Source organism: Electrona antarctica (assembly GCF_951216825.1).
Source record: "Electrona antarctica genome assembly, chromosome: 1".
Lineage (NCBI taxonomy): Eukaryota > Metazoa > Chordata > Actinopteri > Myctophiformes > Myctophidae > Electrona > Electrona antarctica.
Window position 1 is genome coordinate 10,310,921 of NC_136806.1, and position 22,013 is coordinate 10,332,933.

The 22,013-nt window shown below is 46.4% G+C and overlaps 1 protein-coding gene across 1 annotated transcript in view; it reads left to right on the forward strand.

The window, feature by feature from the left end:
* carmil3 (capping protein regulator and myosin 1 linker 3) overlaps positions 1-22,013 on the forward strand; it is a 173,379-nt gene that overhangs the window by 114,428 nt on the left and 36,938 nt on the right. The window contains exons 20-22 of the mRNA XM_079488499.1: positions 9,328-9,456; positions 9,980-10,046; positions 21,417-21,610. Coding sequence (XP_079344625.1) covers positions 9,328-9,456; positions 9,980-10,046; positions 21,417-21,610 — 390 coding nt within the window. The remainder of the gene's footprint in view (positions 1-9,327; positions 9,457-9,979; positions 10,047-21,416; positions 21,611-22,013) is intronic.

Genomic DNA, 22,013 nt, shown 5'->3' on the forward strand with positions numbered 1-22,013 from the left:
CCCTACATGTTAACAGAGGTAATTTAAGAAGTCTACAACTTTTGTTTTCTCAAGGTAAGGTTTGTTCTATCTGTTCGACCTGATTTACCATCTTGTTTGCTTCATAATAATATTGGTCTGTCACATTTTTACATTAGAAAATCTACTTAGATTCTCCAGAGAAAAAAACGTGTAAATGCTCATGTTAAAGACACCACTATTTACCGGAAGTGGGCGTGGAAAGCGGGCTGTGAGATAGGCCTATTCCCCGCCAGTGTGTGAGGGCTTGTTCAGAAAAGGATGAGCATTGGACAAAAATAATTGAATTGGTTATAGACCCTAGTCTATCATTTAAAATGTCCCTTGTGAATATTTTTAATTGAATACAATCAATCATGGGCTAGTCATTATTTGTTTAAGGTTAATAAAAAAAATGTCACCCTACTGGTCCCCGACGGCTAGCGCTTAACCCATTTTGGGCGGGAACCCCTTTTGGTGTTAGCATTATGTTATGCTTTAGCTATTGAAAAATAGCAGATCTACAAGCTCGTAGCGCGCCACCGAGTGGCGCGCTACGAGCTTGTAGGTCTGCTATTTTTGAAAAATCGAAGAACGACTGACATAGAAACATAGCTTTTTCAGAAAACTGTCAGGATGTAGAAGACATTTATAGAATCGTTCCCAGGTCAAAATGGTTAAAAGACTTTAATTGCACCCATCAGCTGGCTGGGCAGTCAGTGTATCTCTCACACACGCTCTGTGCACAAAATCAATCCCTAGTCACTAGATAGTCATTATGACATTTTATTTTTAATGTTTTTTTGTGTGGCTTTCGCCTTTTATTTTATATTTTTTATGGAGGGACAGACAGTAGGCTGACAGGAAATGGGGAGAGAGGTGGGGGGGGAAGACATGCAGTGAAGGCCGTCGGGATCGGGAGTCGAACCCGCGGCACACTGCCAGACTGGATTACCAGCCAAGGTGCCTGGACCGCTGAGCCACGGCCCAAGCCCATTATGACATCTTACAGTGGGGTCCCAATGCACAGTGATAATGATCGTGCCCTATACAGTGGATTCATCTTTAGGGTACAACCTAAAGGTGGTGTATGTGATATCTGATGGTTAAAACAAATAAAATATGGCTATGGGCATGTAGAGCTTTTACCACAAAAATATATATAATTTACACCGCCATACTTAAACGTACAATGGGTAGCGAAAACTAGCCAATGTACAAACTCCCACAACGTGTCGTGTTGTGAGTGAGCTTGTACCGTAGATCTGATATTTTCACAATTGTTTTCCATTCTTTTTGTCAATTGTGGCCTAAAGTTACTTACATCATATACATCTCAATGGACAGTTGCAGTGTCCAGGGTCCGGCTCAACTACCGGTTTGAAATATTTATTTCCCGACCTGAGGGCGAGTCAATATCGCTGACTCCCCATTGCTGAAACATGTACAGAATGTGTGAGCAGTCGTCCCTTTAGGCCAGGGTTCCCCAATTCATTTTCATCAAGGGCCATATTTTGACTAGGGAACCAGGCTGGGGGCCGAGTCGCGAAAAATTGGGTTTTTTATTTTTTCATTAATTAATTAAAGAATGTTCTCAACCAGTGGTCCGGGGACCACCAGTGGTCCTTGAGGGGGTGCCCAGTTTGACATGCATAGGCTACTGACCCCCATTTAATGCCATTTATATCTGGGACACCCCCCTCAAAACAAAACAAAAACCTTTTTTTTTTTTTTTAATTCTTTCAGGGGCCACAAGGGGGCGCTCCGCGGGCCGCCTATTGGGGAACCCTGCTTTAGGCCATGGGATGTAGTATATACTCCGTTGGCCATACAAACTAGCTGATTGCAGCGCAATCGTCCCTCCAGGCTATGGGAAATTAAACCTGTGTGAAGTGAGGGGCGCTCTTATCATCATATACGTACATCATCATGACGTAAAATAGACACTATGCCTATTTGCTCAGACACTATGACGTAACATTCTCCATTCATTGTCAATGGGAATTTAACCCATTATGGGCGGGAACTCCGTTTGGTGTTAGCATTATATTATGCTTTAGCTATTGAAAAATAGCAGATCTACAAGCTCATAGCGCGCCACCGAGTGGCGCGCTACGAGCTTGTAGGTCTGCTATTTTTTTTAAATCGAAGAACCACTGACATAGAAACATAGCTTTTTCAGAAAACTGTCAGGATGTAGAAGACATCTTTAGAATCTGATCTCAGGTCAGAATGGGTTAATGTTTGTGTAGGACGAAGTTTGTGGACGGACACCAAAAGCTGGATATATAGGAGGGGCTGAGATGAGATTAAACGTATTGTCAAAGTACAGTGATTATCAACGGTCGGGGGATCGATCGTAGTGGAGATAAATATTCTGTGACTGCCGGTACGAAAAAATACGAGAAAAAGAAAAGCTGGCAGTGAGTGGATTATTTATGTATTTCATCTGGCAGTTAATGACTTAATTAGCATTTCTGTGTGTGTAAACCACAGGAGATTCTGAGTTTGGGCTATGGGATTTGTCATCATGGTTACAGCCCCGCAGGCTATGGGATCTCTAGCTGCTGCCAAGACTTGCCTTTTACACGCGCACACACGCACGCGCGCGCGCACACACTGCCAGGGAACGGCAGGAGGACAGACAAACGCTGCCTGCAAACGCATAAAGGACTGTTTTATGAGCGAGAGGGAGCTTTGGATATCATCTCCATATATATTACTAGCACGCAGATTGACAGGTTCAAATACCATTGAATACAGATGGCATATACTGTATACATATGTACGCCTGTAGGCCTGGACTATATCTCATAATTGTCTCACCATCAGTAGCAGTACTAAGCTGTTCCTGTTTGTACAATATTGTACCTAATTCATCAATTATTCACTATTTCGTTTTGAATATATTGGCAGAGAATTTGTGTAAATTGTGAGCACTCACTTTTATGTCGGACCAATGGTCTCGATTAGGATTTGAAAGCGGCACTAGTTCCTTTTGTGCGACAAAGCTTTACTTCTCTACGTGGTCAAATTGACAATTTTCGCAGCTGAAGAGCAAAGCAATGTCTGGGTTTACAAATGGCCCCGACTGAGGGGGAGGCTTTAGTGTTATACCTACAGAACGGAGGAGTGTGGAGCAGACAAAGGGATTCAAAACGATGATAATAGGGATCCCTGGAGTCTCAGCCAAGCCAGTGTCTGTGCCATGCAAGACGTGTGGCGTCCTTGGCTTGAATAGAGCTCGGTCTGTATCGCATACCTCTCAGAGCACACTCCGACCTACGTCTATTATATGCCCTAATAAAAAGCAGGAATGCTTCAGCAGTGTTGATTTCGTTGACGAAAAAATGGCCGTCGACTACCTTTTTTCACTGACAAAAACTAAATGGAAGCTATGATGACTAAAACTAAGACTAAATATATTGACAATTTCGTCAACAAATTAAAACTAGACTAAAATGTGAGGAAGGGACTAGTGGACAAGAGATCCAGTATAAGTCATTTTAAACTTGATTGCATGCTAGAAAATAGCCAATCTACAAGCTCACAACGTGTTGTGCTGCGACACGTTGTGAGCTTGCAGATCGGCTATTTTCAGCAAGTGTAAAATCAGTCATTACGACGGCATCAAGGTCCGCCAAAATACATTGTAGTCGACTAAATCAACTGTAAATAAACAAGCTGATGATATTTAGTCGACTAAAACTAGACTAACAATAAAACATTCCGGGTGACTAAAGTTTTACTAAAACTAAATTAAGTTTCATTTCAAAGACTAAACTAAAATAGAAATTTGCTGCCAAAAACAACACTGTGCTTCAGCATACAAGTAATCTCGGAGTCTTCAAATTACTTTTTCTGCCTCTTGTATCCTCAGGCCAGTGGTTTGAGCCACTGCAGGCTCCTGGCCAACATCTTTACAACCTGGCTGGACCTGGGTTTGTGCCAGCTGCGTTTCAGAACCTGGACAAAAAGCTGGCATCGTGGCCAAAACGGGAAGACTTTTAATGGTTATTGATTTTGAACGGAGCAGAATGGCATGCTGTACAGTATATGGAGGAAAGATCTTATGTGCCACAGTCCGTTTTAATGGTTAATGGTATCAAATTTATGTGAACTGTCATAAAATGAGCAGCTGTGAGGAGGAGGACAGTCTGGCTGTTCTCTGTGCCTTTTGTGGGTTTCGCTCAATTGTGTATGAACTGACTGGCCTACATGTTTAACCAGTGGCGTGCACAGATAGACACTAGGGGGTGCTAGAGCACCCCCTGCCCTTTTGGCAATGTGCCCTTTAAAAAAAAAGGAGAAAAAAAATAGCAGACCTACAAGCTCATAGCGCGCAACTCGGTGGCGCGCTATGAGCTTGTAGATCTGCTATTTTTCAATAGCTAAAGCATAACATAATGCTAACACCAAAAGGGGTTCCCGCCCAAAATAGATTAAGGCAACCGGCCGGTTCCACGCGCTGCACAAGGTGCCCTTTTTTAACTTGAGCACCTGCCCCTCTAAATGTCTGTGCACGCCACTGTGTTTAACCCATCTTCTTCTACATCCTGACAGTTTTCTGAAAAAGCTATGTTTCTATGTGAAAGGAAATGAAATGATTACTATATTTACCCAGGGTATCTGGGCTAAGCTCAAGAACTTGTTTCCAGCCAGGCCCTGCTCATAGAACATTTCATCGTAGTGGTTCAATGCCTTGTTCAAGGGCACTTCAGCGGTGGTAATTTTAACGTGTCGGACCGCTGATTCGAACTGGCGACCTTCCGGTATCAAGACCGCTCCGCAATCCGTTCGGCCACCGCTGCCACTCAATGTCAGTCGTTCTTCGATTCGATTTTTCAAAAATAGCAGACCTACAAGCTCGTAGCGCGCCACTCAGTGGCGCGCTACGAGCTTGTAGATCTGCTGTTTTTCAATAGCTAAAGCATAACATGATGCTAACACCAAAAGGGGTTCCCGCCCAAAATGGGTTAAACACTTTACGTCCCTATTTTTGGTACGTCATTATAGGGGAAGAAAAAAGAAGCAGCAGAATAGCAGATCTAGAAGTTGGTTAGAAGTTTACATGGTGACGACATGTTGTGACCTTGTAGATCGGCTAATACAATATAATACAATATAGCATTGTGGCTAAAATTGAGGTGCAAGCTGTAAAGTATTACCACTATGGAAAGCTTCAGTTGTGTGCTGAATTTAATGCCCGTGTGATAAGTCAGCGCGATTGGTGCAGCTAGTGAGGAGCAACGAAGTGTTCCATTCATTCATTCATTCATTCATTCATTCATTCATTCATTCAGACATTCATTCATTCATTCATTCATTCAGACGTTGAGTGAATTATAGTTAGATAGAAAACGAATGGGCCCATATAATGTTCAAAGGACGGAAACATTAATTAGCTGCATTAATATTCAAGTTTGCATTCTGATTGTGAAATGTGTTCAAATTCATTTTTAATCTCCGTCGGATCCCTCATCCCTCATCAAGTCACACTTAAAAATCAAACATGCCTTTTGAATGTCTGATCGAAAGAGCTCAGAGAACCTGCTTGTGTTTGAAAGAGCTGCTCTAAATTAGTTCAGATGCCCAAATCACCCAAATTCATCATCCAATATTCTAATGAATATGGCTAAGCCCCACACTGCCTTTTAAGCTTTGATACTCCTTGTGGATAATATCGCGTTGGCTGCGCTAGGCTAGCTTATTAAGAAGCCTAATTCATACTTGGTCATACGATGGTGGCTCTTTCCAAAAAATAACCGATCTTAAACGGAAAGATTTAACACCTGCCAGCTGCCACCTCAGCGGAGGCACACAACAGGGTTGGACTTGCGGGGGGAAATCTGAGCCTTTGAAGATTGGCTATTTTCGCTTTTTGTTGTATAGCTGCATGGGTACTGGGACTTAAGTGGTTGCGAAAATGTGGTTACGAAAATTCTCCATTTTGTTGCTTTTAGAATCCAAGGCCTGCTTGGTCATACAATGGTGACTAATACTGACTATTGGCAAATATATATTTTCAACTGAAAGACATAACCTTTTGTAGTCACCCCCACTGACGCAGAGGCACAGGCACACAGACAGACAGGTAGAGGAACACAGACAGACAGGTAGAGGAACACAGACAGGTAGAGGCACACAGACAGACAGGTAGAGGCACACAGACAGACAGGTAGAGGCACACAGACAGACAGGTAGAGGAACACAGACAGGTAGAGGAACACAGACAGACAGGTAGAGGCACACAGACAGACAGGTAGAGGCACACAGATAGACAGGTAGAGGAACACAGACAGACAGGTAGAGGCACACAGACAGACAGGTAGAGGAACACAGACAGGTAGAGGAACACAGACAGACAGGTAGAGGCACACAGACAGACAGGTAGAGGCACACAGATAGACAGGTAGAGGAACACAGACAGACAGGTAGAGGCACACAGACAGACAGGTAGAGGCACACAGATAGACAGGTAGAGGCACACAGACAGACAGGTAGAGGCACACAGACAGACAGACAGACAGGTAGAGGCACACACACAGACAGGTAGAGGCACACACACAGACAGGTAGAGGCACACAGATAGACAGGTAGAGGCACACAGACAGACAGGTAGAGGCACACAGACAGACAGGTAGAGGCACACAGACAGACAGGTAGAGGAACACAGACAGACAGGTAGAGGAACACAGACAGACAGGTAGAGGCACACAGACAGACAGGTAGAGGCACACAGATAGACAGGTAGAGGCACACAGACAGACAGGTAGAGGCACACAGACAGACAGACAGGTAGAGGCACACAGATAGACAGGTAGAGGCACACAGACAGACAGGTAGAGGCACACAGACAGACAGGTAGAGGCACACAGACAGACAGACAGACAGACAGACAGACAGACAGACAGACAGACAGGTAGAGGCACACAGACAGACAGGTAGAGGCACACAGACAGACAGACAGACAGACAGACAGACAGACAGACAGACAGGTAGAGGCACACATATAGACAGGTAGAGGCACACAGACAGACAGGTAGAGGCACACAGACAGACAGACAGACAGACAGACAGACAGACAGACAGACAGACAGGTAGAGGCACACATACAGACAGGTAGAGGCACACAGACAGACAGACAGACAGACAGGTAGAGGCACACATACAGACAGGTAGAGGCACACAGACAGACAGGTAGAGGCACACAGATAGACAGACAGGCAGAGGCACACAGATAGACAGACAGGTAGAGGCACACAGATAGACAGACAGGTAGAGGCACACAGATAGACAGACAGGTAGAGGCACACAGGTAGACAGACAGGTAGAGGCACACAGACAGACAGGTAGAGGCACACAGATAGACAGACAGGTAGAGGCACACAGATAGACAGACAGGTAGAGGCACACAGATAGACAGACAGGTAGAGGCACACAGATAGACAGACAGGTAGAGGCACACAGATAGACAGACAGGTAGAGACACACAGATAGACAGACAGGTAGAGGCACACAGATAGACAGACAGGTAGAGGCACACAGATAGACAGACAGGTAGAGGCACACAGATAGACAGACAGGTAGAGGCACACAGGTAGACAGACAGGTAGAGGCACACAGACAGACAGGTAGAGGCACACAGATAGACAGACAGGTAGAGGCACACAGATAGACAGACAGGTAGAGGCACACAGATAGACAGACAGGTAGAGGCACACAGATAGACAGACAGGTAGAGGCACACAGATAGACAGACAGGTAGAGACACACAGATAGACAGACAGGTAGAGGCACACAGATAGACAGACAGGTAGAGGCACACAGATAGACAGACAGGTAGAGGCACACAGATAGACAGACAGGCAGAGGCACACAGATAGAGGCACACAGATAGACAGACAGGTAGAGGCACACAGATAGACAGACAGGTAGAGGCACACAGATAGACAGACAGGTAGAGGCACACAGGTAGACAGACAGGTAGAGGCACACAGACAGACAGGTAGAGGCACACAGATAGACAGACAGGTAGAGGCACACAGATAGACAGACAGGTAGAGGCACACAGATAGACAGACAGATAGAGGCACACAGATAGACAGACAGGTAGAGGCACACAGACAGACAGGTAGAGGCACACAGATAGACAGACAGGCAGAGGCACACAGATAGACAGGTAGAGGCACACAGACAGACAGGTAGAGGCACACAGACAGACAGGTAGAGGCACACAGACAGACAGGTAGAGGCACACAGACAGACAGGTAGAGGCACACAGACAGACAGGTAGAGGCACACAGACAGACAGGTAGAGGCACACAGATAGACAGGTAGAGGCACACAGATAGACAGGTAGAGGCACACAGACAGACAGGTAGAGGCACACAGACAGACAGACAGGTAGAGGCACACAGACAGACAGACAGGTAGAGGCACACAGACAGACAGGTAGAGGCACACAGACAGACAGACAGGTAGAGGCACACAGACAGACAGACAGGTAGAGGCACACAGACAGACAGGTAGAGGCACACAGACAGACAGGTAGAGGCACACAGACAGACAGGTAGAGGCACACAGACAGACAGGTAGAGGCACACAGACAGACAGGTAGAGGCACACAGACAGACAGGTAGAGGCACACAGATAGACAGGTAGAGGCACACAGACAGACAGGCAGACAGAGGCACACAGATAGACAGACAGGTAGAGGCACACAGACAGACAGGTAGAGGCACACAGATAGACAGGTAGAGGCACACAGACAGACAGGCAGACAGAGGCACACAGATAGACAGACAGGTAGAGGCACACAGACAGACAGGCTGAAGAAGGCATTTGTCAACCACAACACATTTATTAGACACTTCACATCCTCCCCCTTGCAAAAAAGCAACAACAACAAAAAAAGTTATAACTGACAGACTTGGGGAGATCAAGCTCTGCATTTCTCTCCTTTTGGTTTGCATTCAAGTCATGCCGTCGTCATGGCTGGCATGTCCTTTTCTCTGCTGTTTTACTGCAATGACACTCTGTCCTCCGTCTCCATCAGGCTCTCTGTCCTCCGTCTCCATCAGGCTCTCTGTGTGCTTTCATAATCGCGGAAATCCATTTTGTTTCTTTGCTTTGTTTAGAAATTTCTCGGGTGCAAGGAAGGGGGGGACAGGCTGTTCCTCCGAGATGCTGTTGAAATGCCCGAAAGGGTGTTGTTTCTGATGGTGTGTGTGTGTGTGTGTGTGTGTGTGTGTGTGTGTGTGTGTGTGTGTGTGTGTGTGCGTGTGTGCGTGCGCGGCTATGCATCTATGTGCCTGTGTATTGCGGCAGCTGAGGCATGTGTCCCAGGCGAAGCGGTGGGAGGACGTTGGGGGAACTGGCAGACGCACCATGAGACCGCCCAGGTTAGCCGAGTCTCTGGATTTCCCTGACGAGGACCTGGCTGTCAACCTAGGCATAGTGAGTGTGCCTGCATGGAGGAGTGAGGCTTCATAACGAATGCATGAGCTAATCAATGTAATGATCCCTCAAGTCGATTTCTTAATTGATCTAATTTGGTTAGTGCTTGTAAAAGCATGACATTTATTGAAATACTGACGTTTGTGCTTGTTCTACTGTGGTATGCTAGCATGCACCTGCACTTAAAGTCACTCACTGAATTGTTTGGTGTGGCCTGCTCCGCAGAATAACAATTGATACATACTGGATACAATGAAAGAGGCATGACTTGAATGTTCTAGCTTAATGTAAATCGCTCTGGATTAAGAGCGTCTGCTAAATTGTAAATTGTAAAGAGAAAAATGAAGATGAAGAGAGTAATTCTCTGAAATATTTTGAAACTTTTGGCCTACAAATGACGTTGGCAAAATACGGAGGCCACTGTGAAAGTGGTTAAGAGATTCGATAAAAAACCCTTTTGCAGCATTTCCACCTTTTGGCTGACGTATCTGATGTCATTGGCATTTCTGCTGTTATCGATTAGGATACCATGGCCATCAAGAAGCGCAGCTCGAGAACCAGAAGGATTCGTCCCGTCTCGACGCGACTGAGTGAGTACTGTATGTATACCCGAGTATACTGTAGACTGAGTGAGTACTGTATACCTGACTGAGTGAGTACTGTATACCCTACTGAGTGAGTACTGTATACCCTACTGAGTGAGTACTGTATACCCTACTGAGTGAGTACTGTATACCTGACTGAGTGAGTACTGTATACCCTACTGAGTGAGTACTGTATACCCTACTGAGTGAGTACTGTATACCCTACTGAGTGAGTACTGTATACCCTACTGAGTGAGTACTGTATACCCTACTGAGTGAGTACTGTATACCCTACTGAGTGAGTACTGTATACCTGACTGAGTGAGTACTGTATACCTGACTGAGTGAGTACTGTATACCCTACTGAGTGAGTACTGTATACCTGACTGAGTGAGTACTGTATACCCTACTGAGTGAGTACTGTATACCCTACTGAGTGAGTACTGTATACCTGACTGAGTGAGTACTGTATACCTGACTGAGTGAGTACTGTATACCCTACTGAGTGAGTACTGTATACCCTACTGAGTGAGTACTGTATACCCTACTGAGTGAGTACTGTATACCCTACTGAGTGAGTACTGTATACCCTACTGAGTGAGTACTGTATACCCTACTGAGTGAGTACTGTATACCCTACTGAGTGAGTACTGTATACCCTACTGAGTGAGTACTGTATACCTGACTGAGTGAGTACTGTATACCCTACTGAGTGAGTACTGTATACCCTACTGAGTGAGTACTGTATACCCTACTGAGTGAGTACTGTATACCTGACTGAGTGAGTACTGTATACCCTACTGAGTGAGTACTGTATACCCGACTGAGTGAGTACTGTATACCCTACTGAGTGAGTACTGTATACCCTACTGAGTGAGTACTGTATACCTGACTGAGTGAGTACTGTATACCCTACTGAGTGAGTACTGTATACCCTACTGAGTGAGTACTGTATACCCTACTGAGTGAGTACTGTATACCCTACTGAGTGAGTACTGTATACCTGACTGAGTGAGTACTGTATACCCTACTGAGTGAGTACTGTATACCCTACTGAGTGAGTACTGTATACCCTACTGAGTGAGTACTGTATACCTGACTGAGTGAGTACTGTATACCCGACTGAGTGAGTACTGTATACCCTACTGAGTGAGTACTGTATACCTGACTGAGTGAGTACTGTATACCTGACTGAGTGAGTACTGTATACCTGACTGAGTGAGTACTGTATACCTGACTGAGTGAGTACTGTATACCTGACTGAGTGAGTACTGTATACCCTACTGAGTGAGTACTGTATACCTGACTGAGTGAGTACTGTATACCCTACTGAGTGAGTACTGTATACCCTACTGAGTGAGTACTGTATACCCTACTGAGTGAGTACTGTATACCCTACTGAGTGAGTACTGTATACCCTACTGAGTGAGTACTGTATACCTGACTGAGTGAGTACTGTATACCCTACTGAGTGAGTACTGTATACCTGACTGAGTGAGTACTGTATACCCTACTGAGTGAGTACTGTATACCTGACTGAGTGAGTACTGTATACCTGACTGAGTGAGTACTGTATACCTGACTGAGTGAGTACTGTATACCCTACTGAGTGAGTACTGTATACCTGACTGAGTGAGTACTGTATACCCTACTGAGTGAGTACTGTATACCCTACTGAGTGAGTACTGTATACCTGACTGAGTGAGTACTGTATACCCTACTGAGTGAGTACTGTATACCCTACTGAGTGAGTACTGTATACCCTACTGAGTGAGTACTGTATACCTGACTGAGTGAGTACTGTATACCCTACTGAGTGAGTACTGTATACCTGACTGAGTGAGTACTGTATACCTGACTGAGTGAGTACTGTATACCCTACTGAGTGAGTACTGTATACCTGACTGAGTGAGTACTGTATACCCTACTGAGTGAGTACTGTATACCCTACTGAGTGAGTACTGTATACCTGACTGAGTGAGTACTGTATACCTGACTGAGTGAGTACTGTATACCCTACTGAGTGAGTACTGTATACCTGACTGAGTGAGTACTGTATACCCTACTGAGTGAGTACTGTATACCTGACTGAGTGAGTACTGTATACCCTACTGAGTGAGTACTGTATACCCGACTGAGTGAGTACTGTATACCTGACTGAGTGAGTACTGTATACCCTACTGAGTGAGTACTGTATACCTGACTGAGTGAGTACTGTATACCTGACTGAGTGAGTACTGTATACCTGACTGAGTGAGTACTGTATACCTGACTGAGTGAGTACTGTATACCCTACTGAGTGAGTACTGTATACCCTACTGAGTGAGTACTGTATACCTGACTGAGTGAGTACTGTATACCTGACTGAGTGAGTACTGTATACCTGACTGAGTGAGTACTGTATACCCTACTGAGTGAGTAATGTATACCCTACTGAGTGAGTACTGTATACCCTACTGAGTGAGTACTGTATACTGAGTGAGTACTGTATACCCGACTGAGTGAGTACTGTATACCCTACTGAGTGAGTACTGTATACCTGACTGAGTGAGTACTGTATACCTGACTGAGTGAGTACTGTATACCTGACTGAGTGAGTACTGTATACCCTACTGAGTGAGTACTGTATACCTGACTGAGTGAGTACTGTATACCTGACTGAGTGAGTACTGTATACCTGACTGAGTGAGTACTGTATACCCTACTGAGTGAGTACTGTATACCTGACTAAGTGAGTACTGTATACCTGACTGAGTGAGTACTGTATACCTGACTGAGTGAGTACTGTATACCTGACTGAGTGAGTACTGTATACTGAGTGAGTACTGTATACGCTACTGAGTGAGTACTGTATACTGAGTGAGTACTGTATACCCGACTGAGTGAGTACTGTATACCCGACTGAGTGAGTACTGTATACCTGACTGAGTGAGTACTGTATACCCTACTGAGTGAGTACTGTATACCTGACTGAGTGAGTACTGTATACCTGACTGAGTGAGTACTGTATACCTGACTGAGTGAGTACTGTATACCTGACTGAGTGAGTACTGTATACCCTACTGAGTGAGTACTGTATACCCTACTGAGTGAGTACTGTATACCTGACTGAGTGAGTACTGTATACCTGACTGAGTGAGTACTGTATACCTGACTGAGTGAGTACTGTATACCCTACTGAGTGAGTACTGTATACCCTACTGAGTGAGTACTGTATACCTGACTGAGTGAGTACTGTATACCCTACTGAGTGAGTACTGTATACCCTACTGAGTGAATACTGTATACCCTACTGAGTGAATACTGTATACCTGACTGAGTGAGTACTGTATACCCTACTGAGTGAGTACTGTATACCCTACTGAGTGAGTACTGTATACCCTACTGAGTGAGTACTGTATACCTGACTGAGTGAGTACTGTATACCCTACTGAGTGAGTACTGTATACCTGACTGAGTGAGTACTGTATACCTGACTGAGTGAGTACTGTATACCCTACTGAGTGAGTACTGTATACCCTACTGAGTGAGTACTGTATACCCTACTGAGTGAGTACTGTATACCCTACTGAGTGAGTACTGTATACCCTACTGAGTGAGTACTGTATACCTGACTGAGTGAGTACTGTATACCTGACTGAGTGAGTACTGTATACCCTACTGAGTGAGTACTGTATACCTGACTGAGTCAGTACTGTATACCTGACTGAGTGAGTACTGTATACCTGACTGAGTGAGTACTGTATACCTGACTGAGTGAGTACTGTATACCTGACTGAGTGAGTACTGTATACCTGACTGAGTGAGTACTGTATACCTGACTGAGTGAGTACTGTATACCCTACTGAGTGAGTACTGTATACCTGACTGAGTGAGTACTGTATACCCTACTGAGTGAGTACTGTATACCCTACTGAGTGAGTACTGTATACCCTACTGAGTGAGTACTGTATACCCTACTGAGTGAGTACTGTATACCCTACTGAGTGAGTACTGTATACCTGACTGAGTGAGTACTGTATACCCTACTGAGTGAATACTGTATACCCTACTGAGTGAGTACTGTATACCCTACTGAGTGAGTACTGTATACCTGACTGAGTGAGTACTGTATACCCTACTGAGTGAGTACTGTATACCTGACTGAGTGAGTACTGTATACCCTACTGAGTGAGTACTGTATACCTGACTGAGTGAGTACTGTATACCTGACTGAGTGAGTACTGTATACCCTACTGAGTGAGTACTGTATACCCTACTGAGTGAGTACTGTATACCCTACTGAGTGAGTACTGTATACCTGACTGAGTGAGTACTGTATACCTGACTGAGTGAGTACTGTATACCCTACTGAGTGAGTACTGTATACCCTACTGAGTGAGTACTGTATACCCTACTGAGTGAGTACTGTATACCTGACTGAGTGAGTACTGTATACCTGACTGAGTGAGTACTGTATACCCTACTGAGTGAGTACTGTATACCCTACTGAGTGAGTACTGTATACCCTACTGAGTGAGTACTGTATACCCTACTGAGTGAGTACTGTATACCCTACTGAGTGAGTACTGTATACCTGACTGAGTGAGTACTGTATACCTGACTGAGTGAGTACTGTATACCCTACTGAGTGAGTACTGTATACCTGACTGAGTGAGTACTGTATACCTGACTGAGTGAGTACTGTATACCCTACTGAGTGAGTACTGTATACCCTACTGAGTGAGTACTGTATACCCTACTGAGTGAGTACTGTATACCTGACTGAGTGAGTACTGTATACCTGACTGAGTGAGTACTGTATACCCTACTGAGTGAGTACTGTATACCCTACTGAGTGAGTACTGTATACCTGACTGAGTGAGTACTGTATACCCTACTGAGTGAGTACTGTATACCCTACTGAGTGAGTACTGTATACCCTACTGAGTGAGTACTGTATACCCTACTGAGTGAGTACTGTATACCTGACTGAGTGAGTACTGTATACCTGACTGAGTGAGTACTGTATACCTGACTGAGTGAGTACTGTATACCCTACTGAGTGAGTACTGTATACCCTACTGAGTGAGTACTGTATACCCTACTGAGTGAGTACTGTATACCTGACTGAGTGAGTACTGTATACCTGACTGAGTGAGTACTGTATACCCTACTGAGTGAGTACTGTATACCCTACTGAGTGAGTACTGTATACCCGACTGAGTGAGTACTGTATACCCTACTGAGTGAGTACTGTATACCCTACTGAGTGAGTACTGTATACCCTACTGAGTGAGTACTGTATACCCTACTGAGTGAGTACTGTATACCCTACTGAGTGAGTACTGTATACCCTACTGAGTGAGTACTGTATACCCTACTGAGTGAGTACTGTATACCTGACTGAGTGAGTACTGTATACCTGACTGAGTGAGTACTGTATACCTGACTGAGTGAGTACTGTATACCTGACTGAGTGAGTACTGTATACCCTACTGAGTGAGTACTGTATACCCTACTGAGTGAGTACTGTATACCCTACTGAGTGAGTACTGTATACCTGACTGAGTGAGTACTGTATACCCTACTGAGTGAGTACTGTATACCCTACTGAGTGAGTACTGTATACCCTACTGAGTGAGTACTGTATACCTGACTGAGTGAGTACTGTATACCCTACTGAGTGAGTACTGTATACCCTACTGAGTGAGTACTGTATACCCTACTGAGTGAGTACTGTATACCCTACTGAGTGAGTACTGTATACCTGACTGAGTGAGTACTGTATACCCGACTGAGTGAGTACTGTATACCTGACTGAGTGAGTACTGTATACCTGACTGAGTGAGTACTGTATACCTGACTGAGTGAGTACTGTATACCTGACTGAGTGAGTACTGTATACCCTACTGAGTGAGTACTGTATACCCTACTGAGTGAGTACTGTATACCCTACTGAGTGAGTACTGTATACCTGACTGAGTGAGTACTATATACCTGACTGAGTGAGTACTGTATTCCTGACTGAGTGAGTACTGTATACCCTACTGAGTGAGTACTGTATACCTGACTGAGTGAGTACTGTATACCTGACTGAGTGAGTACTGTATACCTGACTGAGTGAGTACTGTATACCCGACTGAGTGAGTACTGTATACCCTACTGAGTGAGTACTGTATACCTGACTGAGTGAGTACTGTATACCCTACTGAGTGAGTACTGTATACCCTACTGAGTGAGTACTGTATACCCTACTGAGTGAGTACTGTATACCCTACTGAGTGAGTACTGTATACCCTACTGAGTGAGTACTGTATACCCGACTGAGTGAGTACTGTATACCTGACTGAGTGAGTACTGTATACCCTACTGAGTGAGTACTGTATACCTGACTGAGTGAGTACTGTATACCTGACTGAGTGAGTACTGTATACCCTACTGAGTGATTACTGTATACCTGACTGAGTGAGTACTGTATACCTGACTGAGTGAGTACTGTATACCTGACTGAGTGAGTACTGTATACCTGACTGAGTGAGTACTGTATACCCTACTGAGTGAGTACTGTATACCCTACTGAGTGAGTACTGTATACCCTACTGAGTGAGTACTGTATACCTGACTGAGTGAGTACTGTATACCCTACTGAGTGAGTACTGTATTCCTGACTGAGTGAGTACTGTATACCCTACTGAGTGAGTACTGTATACCCTACTGAGTGAGTACTGTATACCTGACTGAGTGAGTACTGTATACCCTACTGAGTGAGTACTGTATACCTGACTGAGTGAGTACTGTATACCCTACTGAGTGAGTACTGTATACCCTACTGAGTGAGTACTGTATACCTGACTGAGTGAGTACTGTATACCCTACTGAGTGAGTACTGTATACCCTACTGAGTGAGTACTGTATACCCTACTGAGTGAGTACTGTATACCTGACTGAGTGAGTACTGTATACCCTACTGAGTGAGTACTGTATACCCTACTGAGTGAGTACTGTATACCCTACTGAGTGAGTACTGTATACCCTACTGAGTGAGTACTGTATACCTGACTGAGTGAGTACTGTATACCCTACTGAGTGAGTACTGTATACCCTACTGAGTGAGTACTGTATACCCTACTGAGAGTACTGTATACCCTACTGAGTGAGTACTGTATACCCGACTGAGTGAGTACTGTATACCCTACTGAGTGAGTACTGTATACCTGACTGAGTGAGTACTGTATACCCTACTGAGTGAGTACTGTATACCTGACTGAGTGAGTACTGTATACCCTACTGAGTGAGTACTGTATACCTGACTGAGTGAGTACTGTATACCCTACTGAGTGAGTACTGTATACCCTACTGAGTGAGTACTGTATACCTGACTGAGTGAGTACTGTATACCCTACTGAGTGAGTACTGTATACCCTACTGAGTGAGTACTGTATACCTGACTGAGTGAGTACTGTATACCTGACTGAGTGAGTACTGTATACCTGACTGAGTGAGTACTGTATACCTGACTGAGTGAGTACTGTATACCTGACTGAGTGAGTACTGTATACCCTACTGAGTGAGTACTGTATACCTGACTGAGTGAGTACTGTATACCCTACTGAGTGAGTACTGTATACCTGACTGAGTGAGTACTGTATACCGACTGAGTGAGTACTGTATACCCTACTGAGTGAGTACTGTATACCTGACTGAGTGAGTACTGTATACCTGACTGAGTGAGTACTGTATACCCTACTGAGTGAGTACTGTATACCCTACTGAGTGAGTACTGTATACCCTACTGAGTGAGTACTGTATACCCTACTGAGTGAGTACTGTATACCCTACTGAGTGAGTACTGTATACCCTACTGAGTGAGTACTGTATACCCTACTGAGTGAGTACTGTATACCCTACTGAGTGAGTACTGTATACCCTACTGAGTGAGTACTGTATACCCTACTGAGAGTACTGTATACCTGACTGAGTGAGTAATGTATACCTGACTGAGTGAGTACTGTATACCTGACTGAGTGAGTACTGTATACCCTACTGAGTGAGTACTGTATACCCTACTGAGTGAGTACTGTATACCCTACTGAGTGAGTACTGTATACCCTACTGAGTGAGTACTGTATACCCTACTGAGTGAGTACTGTATACCCTACTGAGTGAGTACTGTATACCCTACTGAGTGAGTACTGTATACCCTACTGAGAGTACTGTATACCCTACTGAGTGAGTACTGTATACCCGACTGAGTGAGTACTGTATACCCTACTGAGTGAGTACTGTATACCCTACTGAGTGAGTACTGTATACCCTACTGAGTGAGTACTGTATACCTGACTGAGTGAGTACTGTATACCCTACTGAGTGAGTACTGTATACCTGACTGAGTGAGTACTGTATACCTGACTGAGTGAGTACTGTATACCCTACTGAGTGAGTACTGTATACCCGCGGCATTCACAAAAGGAAGACATGGAGGTTGAGAGGCCGCTAAGAGCTCCGGGAGTGCTCACGCAGCACATTGCATTAACTGTCACAGGCTGATAGCGGGTTGGGGTCAATTGACTTTCTATTCAGTCAACGGAGGATGGAAATGGATTTGCTTCAAAAGTGACATTGAAATATCGGGCCTGTAAAAACGGCACTCATATTTGATTTATAAAGGAATAATAGAGAGTAAGTGCCTGTCCCTAAGTAAATTAATTTGGAGCTTCACTTTCCTTTCTTTTTTTTTGCGGGGGAGGGGGGGGGGGATTTATTGGATCGAAAGTGGATTGCCCTTAAGCCTGGCGGATGTAGGAGAGTTTTATGCAAAGAAGACAACATTGAAAAAAATAATTCCCTGTGGTTGGTTTGTGTCCTGCATGCCAGGTGTAGGTGATGACCCCCAGCTCTTTGGTTGGTTTGTGTCCTGCATGCCAGGTGTAGGTGATGACCCCCAGCTCTTTGGTTGGTTTGTGTCCTGCATGCCAGGTGTAGGTGATGACCCCCAGCTCTTTGGTTGGTTTGTGTCCTGCATGCCAGGTGTAGGTGATGACCCCCAGCTCTTTGGTTGGTTTGTGTCCTGCATGCCAGGTGTAGGTGATGACCCCCAGCTCTTTGTGTCCTGCATGCCAGGTGTAGGTGATGACCCCCAGCTCTTTGTGTCCTGCATGCCAGGTGTAGGTGATGACCCCCAGCTCTTTTGTTGGTTTGTGTCCTGCATGCCAGGTGTAGGTGATGACCCCCAGCTCTTTGGTTGGTTTGTGTCCTGCATGCCAGGTGTAGGTGATGACCCCCAGCTCTTTGTGTCCTGCATGCCAGGTGTAGGTGATGACCCCCAGCTCTTTGGTTGGTTTGTGTCCTGCATGCCAGGTGTAGGTGATGACCCCCAGCTCTTTGGTTGGTTTGTGTCCTGCATGCCAGGTGTAGGTGATGACCCCCAGCTCATGCCAGGTGTAGGTGATGACCCCCAGCTCTTTTGGTTTTGGTTGGTTTGTGTCCTGCATGCCAGGTGTAGGTGATGACCCCCAGCTCTTTTGGTTTGTGTCCTGCATGCCAGGTGTAGGTGATGACCCCCAGCTCTTTGTGTCCTGCATGCCAGGTGTAGGTGATGACCCCCAGCTCTTTTGGTTTGTGTCCTGCATGCCAGGTGTAGGTGATGACCCCCAGCTCTTTGTGTCCTGCATGCCAGGTGTAGGTGATGACCCCCAGCTCTTTGTGTCCTGCATGCCAGGTGTAGGTGATGACCCCCAGCTCTTTGTGTCCTGCATGCCAGGTGTAGGTGATGACCCCCAGCTCTTTGTGTCCTGCATGCCAGGTGTAGGTGATGACCCCCAGCTCTTTGTGTCCTGCATGCCAGGTGTAGGTGATGACCCCCAGCTCTTTGTGTCCTGCATGCCAGGTGTAGGTGATGACCCCCAGCTCTTTGGTTGGTTTGTGTCCTGCATGCCAGGTGTAGGTGATGACCCCCAGCTCTTTGGTTGGTTTGTGTCCTGCATGCCAGGTGTAGGTGATGACCCCCAGCTCTTTTGGTTTGTGTCCTGCATGCCAGGTGTAGGTGATGACCCCCAGCTCTTTGAGGTTGGTTTGTGTCCTGCATGCCAGGTGTAGGTGATGACCCCCAGCTCTTTTGGTTCCCTGTGGTTGGTTTGTGTCCTGCATGCCAGGTGTAGGTGATGACCCCCAGCTCTTTGTGTACTGCATGCCAGGTGTAGGTGATGACCCCCAGCTCTTTGGTTGGTTTGTGTCCTGCATGCCAGGTGTAGGTGATGACCCCCAGCTGCATGCCAGGTGTAGGTGATGACCCCCAGCTCTTTTGGTTTGTGTCCTGCATGCCAGGTGTAGGTGATGACCCCCAGCTCTTTGGTTTGTGTCCTGCATGCCAGGTGTAGGTGATGACCCCCAGCTCTTTGCATGCCAGGTGTAGGTGATGACCCCCAGCTCTTCTCCATGCCAGGTGTAGGTGATGACCCCCAGCTCTTTGGTTTGTGTCCTGCATGCCAGGTGTAGGTGATGACCCCCAGCTCTTTGGTTTGTGTCCTGCATGCCAGGTGTAGGTGATGACCCCCAGCTCATGCCAGGTGTAGGTGATGACCCCCAGCTCATGCCAGGTGTAGGTGATGACCCCCAGCTCATGCCAGGTGTAGGTGATGACCCCCAGCTCATGCCAGGTGTAGGTGATGACCCCCAGCTCTTTGTGTCCTGCATGCCAGGTGTAGGTGATGACCCCCAGCTCTTTGCATGCCAGGTGTAGGTGATGACCCCCAGCTCATGCCAGGTGTAGGTGATGACCCCCAGCTCATGCCAGGTGTAGGTGATGACCCCCAGCTCATGCCAGGTGTAGGTGATGACCCCCAGCTCTTTTGGTTTGTCTCCTTCCAGGTGTAGGTGATGACCCCCAGCTCTTTTGGTTTGTCTCCTTCCAGGTGTAGGTGATGACCCCCAGCTCTTTTGGTTTGTCTCCATGCCAGGTGTAGGTGATGACCCCCAGCTCATGCCAGGTGTAGGTGATGACCCCCAGCTCATGCCAGGTGTAGGTGATGACCCCCAGCTCTTCATGCCAGGTGTAGGTGATGACCCCCAGCTCTTTGCCAGGTGTAGGTGATGACCCCCAGCTCATGCCAGGTGTAGGTGATGACCCCCAGCTCTTTGCCAGGTGTAGGTGATGACCCCCAGCTCATGCCAGGTGTAGGTGATGACCCCCAGCTCATGCCAGGTGTAGGTGATGACCCCCAGCCATGCCAGGTGTAGGTGATGACCCCCAGCTCATGCCAGGTGTAGGTGATGACCCCCAGCTCTTTGCCAGGTGTAGGTGATGACCCCCAGCTCATGCCAGGTGTAGGTGATGACCCCCAGCTCATGCCAGGTGTAGGTGATGACCCCCAGCTCTTTTGGTTTGTCTCCTTCCAGGTCTGGGCGACGACCCCAGCTCTTCTCCTACGCCCACTGCCCCCCCGGCCCTCGCCACCACCCCCCTGTCCCGCTCGGCGTCCTGGGAGTGTCTGTCCACCCTCCCCACCAACGGGTCGCCCTTGCGTCACGTGACCCACGTCAGGCCGCGGCCGCCGCGGAGACACGGGGCGGGACACCCGCCCTTCGAATCTGTGAGTGGCCTTCCGAATCGCCTCGGTGTGATCTACAGCGGGATCACTGATGGGGCGAGGGGGACAACTAAAGGCCTATTCATACTCCAGTTGTGACCCCCCCCCCCCCCCCGCCCACTAACCACCAAAACGGTGGTCAACGAGACTCGCTCCGGGCAATGTGATTGGTCTAGAAGTTGGGTGGGTCGGCCCCCTTGGTTTTGCAAGCTCCCCGTGACACAAACGACACACTTGCGAAGCAGAGCATCGGGGGAACGAGAGAACAAAGGAATTAAATAATAGACAGTGACAGAAAGAGAGAGAGACTATAGAATAGAATAGGAAAGAAACAGAAAAGGACCAGCATTTGAGGAATTGTTGGCCATGGAGCCAGGTTAGGAGATGTGAGCACGGTGACGGACTA